This window comes from Siphateles boraxobius, unplaced genomic scaffold, assembly GCF_051911475.1.
Source record: "Siphateles boraxobius isolate OS27281-9 unplaced genomic scaffold, OSU_SipBor_1 37, whole genome shotgun sequence".
Lineage (NCBI taxonomy): Eukaryota > Metazoa > Chordata > Actinopteri > Cypriniformes > Leuciscidae > Siphateles > Siphateles boraxobius.
In genome coordinates this window covers 5069361-5080566 of record NW_027508997.1, presented here as the reverse complement: position 1 = coordinate 5080566, position 11206 = coordinate 5069361, and the positions used below count along the sequence as shown (strand labels likewise).

The following is an 11206-nucleotide window of genomic DNA, read 5'->3' as shown; positions in this document are numbered from 1 at the left end:
TTGTAATGTTTAAATAGTGGTTTAATTTTTAATATCACTCTATACAAAGACATATGAGTGCTCTGTCTTTTTTTGTCAAATAAGGACAGTCAGAGATGCATCCCAAAGTGAAAAGTTTATTTCATCAACATAGACCTTTTCCTAGCAGAGATGCGTAAGAATACACCAAAAGTCAATTGAACATCTCTCAGATGAGGCATTGAATTAAAAAAATACATCACAACCTCCAGTGGACACTCATGTAACTACACCCTAAACATCCAACCAAACAGCACCTCAGGGAAGCACTTAAAATATTGTGCACCTAAAACAAATTGTTCATCTGAACATTCCCATCATGTTCGGTGCTTATATGCTACTTAATATGTGAGGTTAATTTATGCCATTCTCATCCACTGAAATTTACAACCAAGGAGGAAGAATTGAGCCTATACTTTTAAGAATGAGGATTCGGGCATCAAAATTCTTTCCAATGCATTCTTACAACTTTAAAATAAACCCTTTGTAATTCTTTAAAAAAATATCTAGGTTTTAAATTACCTTAAAAGAAAAAGGACATTCCACACCTCTAAAAATAAAATGAAATGTAGTCTAGTAAACACAAACTTTTATTTTCAAGTTCCAGAGTTTGTACTACATAAAATGTAGCTTTGATTATCAACTTCACCATTAAAAGCATACAAATCTTCTTCTACACACACATCTCATGATACATCTCATGATATCATTCAGCCAAGGGCACTTGAACACTTTCTTATTAGGCTGCAGGCTGTGTGCGTTTCTGAATATTTATTATATAAACTGTTGTTCGACACAGTGGCAACCCAAGGAAATATTTCATATTACATTTCATCAGTTTAGACCTAGAAAAGTATGAATCTCTTAAATTCTGCAAAAGCCTGGCCTTCACATCTATTGCTTTCTGTAATTACTGACCTTTAGAAAGGGAATCCTAGGCCTAGAAATCATGATGTACATAAACAGCATTAAAAAAAAATGAGCAAAAAAATTTATTGTACAAACCTTATTACCACCCCCAAAATAAAGGTGACAGAAGACCTTCTCACAAAGCAAAATACAATAAAAACCATAAATAGGTATTTGCATGATGAAAACGTAACATATTCTTGAAAACTTGTAAACTTTTAAGTTTAATCCTTATTAAATGAACATTCATTAATCCAACTAGTCTGAGAGACAAACCTTCAGAGCACACAAGTCCTTAACTGCTTCTAATCACAGAAATATGTTGATAAATCTCAAGCTTTCTAGCAGGGACTAGCACTGAAACAGCGTTAATATCCTGTGTTTAGAGGATTATTAGCCTGTAAAATGAACGTGTGCGTTTGACTGTGTGCACTTCCTAAGCTGTTGAGAAAGAATTGTTGCAAATGCCTCAGTGTGAGGTTTAAAAGTGCTGCGGCCTACGCCTCTATCACATATCTACATATAGTGCTACATTGTACACAGACAGTGGAAACACTGATAGTGGCGACATCATAAAAACACCAGAATAACATTACAGTGACATTAACAGATCCGTTGCGGTATTGACAATACTGTAACGTTAATTTAGAGAAGATAGTTTCTGGCATTTGCATTTTCATGGCTTTCGTTCTCTCTTCAGATCCATTTGATGATTTTGATATTTAACAGTCTTGGGGGAAAGTTAAACTTTGAACACTTCACCAACTTTTTTTTTGTAATATAATGTGCAATTTAATTAAAAGTGATGAGTTTAGCGACAACAGAATGGAGAAAATACTGTATGATAAGGCAGCATTTGGCATTTTGTCCGAGTGGCATATATGCAACGAATACAGTATATATCCTATTCATTACACCTGAAAGCACTGGCAGCGATGTACGTGCATTGGCTCAAGCAAAGGAAGGAAGAGGAAGGACACCGACCTACAAAACAAAGCTAGAAGTTCAGTTGGTGTGAGCCTCTCCCCTTAAGCTCTTAAGTAAAGTGCAGGGACATGTAGGGAGGCACAAGCAGATTCAAAACTGGCCGATTCGTCTCACGCTCCCTCTCGCTCAAGTTTTCAAACTTGTTCTTTTGTTTAAGCAGCTGAGCGTTACATGTCAAAACGTGATAGAAAAAAAAAAACGAAAGATAAAGCAATGCTTTTCTTCGTGCATTAAAAACCATACATACTAGCACTAGAAGACTGGCATGTCACAGTCTTGCCTTCCTTTCGACTGACAGGTGGTTTTGGTGCTTAGCTGGACTATCATGTATCTTAGTGACAAGTCTGGTGAGTGAATGGATCCTACCAGCTTTGAAGTTTGGCAGCAGAGTGCCGACCTTTAACCATCAATGCAAACCTGCAGTACTGTACAGACCCCATAGAAGCCCAGGTATTTTCGGACACAGTTAAGAACAGCAAATCTACACCCTCTCCTCCATGTCCATCACCTAGCTCCAGATAGCTCTCTACATTTAAATGGTTGCTGTAGCAGTGCAAGGTTGTCCACCCGGGATTTATGGAAGGATAGTGAAGGTGTTTGTTGTATCATTTCATCTTGTTGCGGACCTGCAGTAGCGTGGGGGTCTGCTCCATGATGCGAACGAGCAGCGTGTCGATGTAATCCTCTAGATCTCGGATCAGAAGCTTCATCTTCTTAATCTCCATCTCACGTTTCTCCAGCAGCGCCCTTCCCTTCTCGTAGTCCTCATGCTCCTGCCTGAGCTCAGTATCTCGCTGGATCAGCAATTTAACCAGATCACTGTGGTTCAGGTGATAGTACGAGCCTCCTCCCTCCACTAGTGGCTAAAACAAGAAAGAGAAGACAATTTTGAAGTTGAGAAAAATAGTCACTTCTGAATTATATTTTGATTTGTGATCATGGTAATGGATATAAATTACAGAACTATCATTAGAAGTATAGTAGTACACCATAAAACCTAACAGTCAAATTCATTAAATGAAATGAGTTAATTCACTTAAATATTACTGAAAATTCATTTCACTTAACAGAAAAAGTTATGTGAACTCAATAACTGATTATATTAAGCAGAACTCAAACTGAATTAATCACAAGCTTAAGGCAGATTTCTAGTTCCCAGCATACTTTGCTTCAGACTCTGTAGAAATAGTAAATGTTAAATTAAATGATATTTTATGTTTTTGCACAAGATTAATGCAGGTAGAGATCTGTTAGTGTTTATTGTTGTTATGTTGGGATTTAAAAGGTTTTCTGTTATGTCTGAGTTTTTGGGGCGCTACCATTGTGCTGAAGAGTAGAGCCTGTGGTTAGATTGAGGATGGGCCAAAACATGTTAAGACTATACACTTCTTTGTTTAAAGGTAGTAACTGCACTTACCAATACAGTGATACGGTGCCACCAAAATCATGTACTGTCTGAGTAGGTATTACATTTGCGAAAAAGTATGTTCTATATAGTATGAATGTGTGTAGTATGAATGTAATCCGGACGTACTACATCCACCATCCATCATTATCATGTGACCTACCAGCGTCAGTTGTGTCGCTTCACCTCCATTCATAAATCCCCTCCCGTGGCCTCATGGGATAGTAAAGTGTCCATTGAATGTGCACTTCAGAATCTCGCCGGAAGTAGTAGGTCATCCGGGGACTTTTCGCCTAATGTTTTTCAAATACTATATTTTTGGACATACTACTTTGTTGGCATTCTGTTTTTAGCATGCTATTTAATAGAGAAGTTTTCAATTTCGGACGTAGCGATAGTCTCTTGTGGTATTAGCGCATGTAAAGCATTAGCCTCTAAGTAGCTAGCTAACTAACAGGTAACTATAAGGGAATAGAGTCAATGGAGTTTAAATTGAATAGTTTTAATCAATACAGTTGAGTTTCAGCAACATAAAATATTTGAGTGAAGTTTAATTGTATTTTAGGAAATATTCTTTTAGTGAACTCAACTGAAATAAGTTTACAGTTCTCATAACTTTTGGTTTGTAAACTTAAATGAATTGAAGCAATCAGTTTCCTCAATTGAAATTAGTTTACAGTTGTACTATTTTACAGTGTAGTGACTAGTAGTAGTGCTTGTTTTAATTTGATTAACATTTAAACTGTTAATGTTAGTAAATTAATATTTACAGAATGTTCATCTACATTTAAAAAAAAGAAAAAAAGAGTCATGTCTGAGCATGATAGGTTTCTACAAAAATATCATGGTTTCTGCAAAAATATTAAGTAGCACTATTGTTTTCAACATTGATAATAAGAAATGCGCCAAATCAACATAGAATGATTTCTGAAGGATCATGTGACACTGAAGACTGGAGTAATGATGCTGAAAATTCAGTTTTGACATTACAGGAATAAATAGAAAATAGAAATAGAAAATGGTTATTTTAAACCGTAATATTTCACATTTGTATTGTTTTTACTGTATTTTTGATCAAATAAATGCAGTCTTGGTGATCAGAAGAACATGTGGGAAAATTACATCTAATACTTTTGAAATAAATAGTGCAAAAATATTACTTTTACTAAAATAATTAAAGAGTAGGAAAAATGTTTGCATTGTATTGAACTGTATTTAGATGCCAATAAGGAGACATGACAAGTAAAAGCTGACAAAAATGTGTTTGGGTTCATCAGTGTCAATGAATTAAATGTGTTAAATCCGTTTTCTCAAAAGGCAAATTTACCATAAAAAACCAGACTGCTTCATACTCATGCAGTACCTTCTTGTCAGCATCCTGATCTGAGTGGTGACTTCGTCCTGAGTGGATGGTGGATTTAAGCTTCTCTAGTACGGAGCGACCCTCTGACCTTTTCTCATCAGGGGGTGTCAATGGCTTCACTGGGTGTGGACTAAAAGACATTGACACAGCAAGATTAGACAGGGTACAGGGCAAAAAAGAATGGTGACAATTTATTATAAGAAGTCAATCAATTTATTCACAACAGCACACCATTTAAGATGTTTTCAAGAAAAGCTCTTAAGGCCCATTCACACTAGGGAAGATATCTATAATGATAAAGATATAGTTCTAAAAATCATTCTAAATATAAAAGAATAGCAGAGTCCACACCAGAACTATAAAGATAGTAGCACAGAGAAACAATATAATTGGAATTACTTTTAAAAAAAATAATTCTGAACAATTAACAGCAGACGAATGAACTGTATGATATCATCCGCTGGTGTGGACGCTAATATAGTTATCATTATAATAATCTTTAAAGTTATAGTTCTTGGTGAGAACAGCCTTTAGTTCTGAGACACGGAGATCTCTTATAGGACACAATAAATGTTACCTTCAGTCATCATCCAACAACTCATTAGACTAGCTGCAGTAAGGGTAATCAAGCAAACAAATATGAAGCTAAAATTTACTCAGGCAAGCTGGACCGAACCGAGTCACTCAATTGGTTAACACCTGCTAATTGAAGTGAGGCTCCCCCGTCCCAACTGTAGGATCCACAAGAGAGTGTGAGCCTGTGTGTGATTGTCCATGGAGAAATCAGTAAACATGCTGCTACCACAAACAAATTAACACAAGAGAGAAGATCTGGATGAAGGGAAAGAGTGTCACCCTGCAACCCGAGAAAGTGAAGTGCATCGATTGCACATATAATAACGCATCCCAAAAGACACCTTGCCCAACCCCATAACACCCTTTTCAGGATAAAACAGGAAATCTGTAGTTATTGAAACTGGCAAGACTATAGAAATAGTAGATGTATGTGGAACATCAGTTTATAATGCTGTATTCCATGCATACCCCAACACCAAAATCATTTCTAGCATGATTGGACAATATGGCGGAATTTTTTTTGAGAATTTTTAATGATCCAATATATTAAAACCTATAAATAACAGTCAAATAATAATGGGACCCCACATTATTTCTAGTTGGCCTACTTTTCAATAATTATTAGTTACCAGCATTAGCCAAAATTTCCATATTACTGTGGAAATGACTTGTTTCAGTAATTACAGATTTTACCTTTAAACATCATTAAAGACAATACGTTTTAAAGCTGAATGGAAGTGACTGGAAAGCCCAAGGAATTTAAGAAAAGATTTCCGGATGTGCCCATTATATGTGCACCAGATGTGCCGATCTCCCATAACAACCACAACAAAACGAACTGAGACCTCACCTGCTCTGATGATCAAATGTCTCTGTTTTATCCTGGATAAAAGGATTGTATGATGTAGAATTCACAGGCTGCATAGTAGGAAGAGGAGCATGTTCTGGACGTGGTAATGACTCTTCTGTGGTAGGGGGAATTATGGGAAAGGGGAATACTGCTATATGTGGTGTTGAGGAAGCTACAGGTGAAAGGTTGAACAAAGAAGATGTAAAGTTAAGGCTGTGGTCATGCCTTGAAGCCAGCATTGGCTGTTCACAGAGTGAAGGTGCTGATGGCTGGGGTAAAGGGGGCCAGTTCACTGGAAATAAGTCAGGTGTCTCTAAATATTGAACAGCTGGGGTTGTCCACATTTCAGCATTTCTGTCTAGACTATCTGCAGATTCAAGGTTTACGACTGGACTTGTGGTAGTACAAAGAAGGTGTGTTTCAGTTGGCTGGGGTAGAAAGATGTTTTTCAGGCCAGAATCAGTTATGACAAGGTCCTGTGTGATACTGGAGGTTTGTTCTAATGGACAATCGGATACAAACACATTAGGTTCAGTCAGCTGGGCTAAATGTAGGTTGCCCTCCGATAAAATCCCAACAGATTTAATATTATGGGATTTGTCTTTTTGCAGTTCTTGGGAATCATTTTGTTTGGTTGGGCAGGTTTTACAGTTATTTACCAGACATGTTTCTGTATCTAATGGTGCAAGCTGAGCCTCAAGTTCTGCTATCATATCTGAGGTAACAACAAATGGCATCATATCTTTGGAAAAGTCATTTTTTTCAACATTGTCCCCTGAAGGGTTGGACTGTACCATTGCTTCATCAAAATCTGACTTTATCATGTCAGACATGTTCTCAGATGATGTATTGCATGAGGGGGCTGATTTTGGTGTAAAGGTATGCGTTTCTGGCAGGAGGTCCAATAAGCAATTTCTTGGTTGAGGGGATTCTGGCTTTGGCAAGACTTCTTGAAACAGTTTAATGTTTTCTTCTATGACCTTATTTTGCTTACAAGCCATTTCTGGTACAGCCTTTACAGATGTTTCATCTTTTGGCATGGCGTTATAGATGTGGTTTGACAAGGACGCAAATTTTGAAGTGTCCTCTACAGACCAATTATGTTTGGGTTTCACATCCTGTGTGAGCTCTAAACTAGGGGAAACTGAATCCTGCTGAGATACACAAGTAATGTACTGGTCTGATTCTGCACTCTTGTACAGGCTGTGGAGGAGCACACTGCCAGGTGAGAGCACAAAGTTTGGATCTGATGCATCCTTGTCTGTCCCCGTTCTAATTCCAGTGGTGGGAAGGAGAGGTCTTACAGGATTTGTTGTCCCATTAGAATTTGTTATTTCTTGCTCTTCACTGATGCTGGTGAGTAGATTACCCGTTAAGTCATTCTTCCATGGACTTGTGGGCAATTCACTGACTTTCTGTTTGTCCTCCTGCATGTCATTAGACATGGTTTTTGAGAGCCTTGGAAAGGCAGGGCCATCAAATAGGTTTTCAGGAACAGACCCTTCAATTTCAGAACAGATATCTTTACTATTCCCACCCTCTAAGAGACCATCTCCTGATTCATTCTGAATCATGGTGTCCATAACTGCATCTGTTTTTTCTCCATTCTTCACTGGCAAAGTAGCTGACACTAGGGAACTCTGTGCTGATTGAACATGGCTTCTTGAAAGCTCAGTGGTTTCAACTTGGGACTTTCCACTTACTGCCACAGTTTGAATGAGTGAGGCATTTGATCTCCAAAATTCTTCATTATGTTGTATTATATTACCTGGAATGATGTCACTCTGTGGAGAAAGACAGGGCTCAATAGACTGGTGGTCTATATCTCCACCTAGGGAATCAGATTTCACAGTGGACTGTTCCAGGGAGTCACCTGAGCTGTCTCTAAAGAATGGCAAAGAATCCTCATGGACTATCACAGACTCAATATCTGTAGCAGACTCGGGTGCTTCGGGCCTCTGTGATGTTTCAGGATTCACAGACACCCCATCTGAGAACTCAATGGATATACTATGAAGAAGGTCAACCGTGTCTGCTTCTGATAATGATGTCTGTGTGACATCTGATTTGGCATTTTGTGAGTTTAGGGTCATCTTTGGTTGGTCTTTAAGAGTTGTGGCATCAGAACGGTCTTCATTCATGGAGCGAGGTGACAGTGCAGGATAAGGGCATGCAAGTGTATTCAGTTCAGAAAAATCTAAACTGGAATTTTCAGGTAAGGAGATTTTGGATAAATTCATATTAAATTCTGAGAAGCCAAGTGCCCTGTGGTCGGTGTGGTCAGGCTTGTCAGAACTAGAGCAAATATCATTAACATCACTTCCTGAAACTTGAATTGTGTCAGCAGCAGTTTCCTTGGGTGTCTCTACAGTACTTGCTGAAGCAGTTTGCCCTAAATCAGTTAGATCATTTGTATCCGACACCATTAAGCCACCCAAAGCACCTGAGGGCTCTTGATTATTTGTTTTCAGAAGGAGAGGAGGGGGTGTAACCAAATCCTTTGTTTCATTCACCTCATCTGAAGACTTCAGTCTATCCTCAGCAAAATGTTCAAATTCATCCTTTTCTGTCTGTCCCTCGAAGTGAGAAATTAAAGGATCAAATGAAAAATCCATTTGGGAAGGTCCTTTTTTGTTTCCAATCCTTAGCAAATCTGGGGTGGCATTACCGCCAGACTGTGAGCTAAAGAGAGAGGGCACATCAGGAGTTAAAGGAGCAGCAGAATGAAGCTCCTGAAAAAAAGGATTCTGGTGTGCAAGTGGGAGGAAGGGATTGGCTTCAGAAAAGGGTGGGAGAGAAGTGAAGGGATTAGCGGGTTTGTCAGCCATACTCTGTGAAGGGTCATTAAAGTTCAAGGGTACAATTGGACAGATTGCACTGGCACTTGTGTGTGACCGAGGAGACACCAGTGGGCTGTGAAAGGAAGGTATATACAGTGCACTTCATTAGAAACCGTGACCTCCATTAAACCCTTAATAACAGTGAGAAACAATGATGGTCAAGTGCAATGACCAGTGACCTTCACCCTTTAAAATGCAAAATCCCTAAAAAAAACAATTGTGCACCATGCATTCTAAACAAAAAAGATGTTTGCTAAAACTTCTAAATAGAGGGCACTAAATAATTGTGTTAAAATTGTGTTGTGCTCAAAATAAAATACTATCATATTTCTCGTAAAACTCCTTAAAGAAAAGCAGTTTCCAGTGTAAATAGTCCCCTGTGATGTGGCAAGCAGTATGACAAAGGATAGTATTTTGAAAACAGTGTCTGGCTGCTCTACACTAAGAGATGTAGAAACGCTGAGTTTGAAAAGGCCATAACAAATAACCCAACGGCACTATAGGGGGAGGTGAGTGATAGAAAAAAGAAAGAAAGATTGAGCAAACAACAGACTTTCACAGACTGACATCTTTGCCCTTTTAGTTAAGTTCATACATAAACTAAATCACGTTTTGCTCCAAGCAAGTAAACATAAGAGAGCATGTGATTGGTTGGGGTATTTGACATGTTCCAGTAGCTAAACTTCAAAGAAATACCTAGGAAATCATTTGAACTAGATGTCACAGTTAATATAAACATGCTAGAAGCCAGTTGCTTTGGAAAATATTAACAATATTTGTGAGCTAAACTGCATTGTAAATAGTGATTTTCAAAAGAAAACTGTTTTTATGTTAGGTCAAGGCTTAACCTGTATCCATTTAATAGGTCATTAGCCATGAAGATTTAGTCTGTTATGGGACATTTCATGGGTGAATAATAACTTGATCAGCATAGATTATATTATCTTTGAGGTCTATGTGTGTAAATCCGTTTTAGTCTGTTATGGGACATTTCATGGGTGAATAATAACTTGATCAGCATAGATTATATTATCTTTGAGGTCTATGTGTGTAAATCCGTTTTAGTCTGTTATGGGACATTTCATGGGTGAATAATAACTTGATCAGCATAGATTATATTATCTTTGAGGTCTATGTGTGTAAATCCGTTTATCTCACTCCCATCAGGATTTCAACAGATTTTTTTTTCCAAATTATTGCAGCCCAGAAACGGCACTGCTATTTGACAGATTTTTTGCATTGAAATTCCACCATAAATTATTATGCAATTAATGTCAGTAACAGCAAAAGTGCAATTTTTACCTGTAAATATGTTTGTGCATAATAACTGATTAATTAATTGAACATTAATAAGCATGCACCGACTAGGCTCAACAATGAGTCAATAAATTTGTATAGTAAACAGTTTATTTTTGATCTTTACATTATCAAATTCCAAAAGGAATTTTGCATCTTTGACAGATTAAAGTATTGAAACATTTGTGCGCAAATATGGCGCATTTAGTAGGGTCATTCCAAATAAATGCAAGCAACTAAATTCTGCCAAAAACCCTTCCTCAGGCCCATTAGCGGAGAGTACAGATGACTGTCATTTCAATAAAGAATTGTGCAGTTTATGATAAGTCAAACCAAGTACGATCATTTTAAAGGAGAAGGTTTTACTTGGACTTTCAAAACCCAAAACACAAAAGAACAACATTGAACAAAACAGGCGAATACTTTTGCTTCCAATTAATAGGATTTAAAATAAAGTGGCAATGACATCTTCGCACATGTACCAAATGTGAAAATATGAGATGTAATGCTGCTCTCTTCTGGGTAATCTCACTTCAAGTGCCCTACAGAGTGAGTACAACATAGTGAAGCTCACTGTGGAATTTGCTCCAAGACCTCAGCAGGCAACTTCAAGATGAGATTCATTTGATAAGCCTAGAATTCACAGACCTTAATTAGTCAATATTGCTTTATTTTTTCCTCTCAAGTTTAAATTTTTTGCTGAAATTTGAAGATGTGACATAATTGCAACCTTTAGTAAATAACGCAGAGATTTGTTTAATTAGCCAGTGTTTGCAATTACAAAAGCGAATGCAGTTTATGAGCATGTGTGTGCACATTTTTTGCTGCACAGCATGAAGAGGCATTTCCCTGCTTTTCAAAAACCCAAACCAAAGCTCAGAAAATAGAACAGAGTGTGATCACCATCACCAATAAAAAAAGAAAATATTTACCAAACAATGGACAGCATACACACCTACATC

General features: G+C 37.6%; 1 protein-coding gene across 3 annotated transcripts in view; it reads right to left on the bottom strand.

The window, feature by feature from the left end:
- Positions 1–102: 102 nt before the first annotated feature.
- rab11fip5a (RAB11 family interacting protein 5a (class I)) overlaps positions 103–11206 on the bottom strand; it is a 28404-nt gene continuing 17300 nt past the window's right edge. Inside the window, exons 4-6 of one of the 3 annotated variants that reach the window (XM_077197211.1) lie at positions 6109–9021; positions 4683–4812; positions 103–2777 (exon numbers count right to left, since the gene is read on the bottom strand). In XM_077197211.1, the coding sequence (XP_077053326.1) occupies positions 2520–2777; positions 4683–4812; positions 6109–9021 (3301 nt within the window). In that variant the 3' untranslated portion in view covers positions 103–2519. Of the gene's footprint in view, positions 2778–4491; positions 4813–6108; positions 9022–11206 lie in introns of those variants that run through there. The other 2 variants (XM_077197213.1, XM_077197212.1) reach the window with 2 other exon arrangements.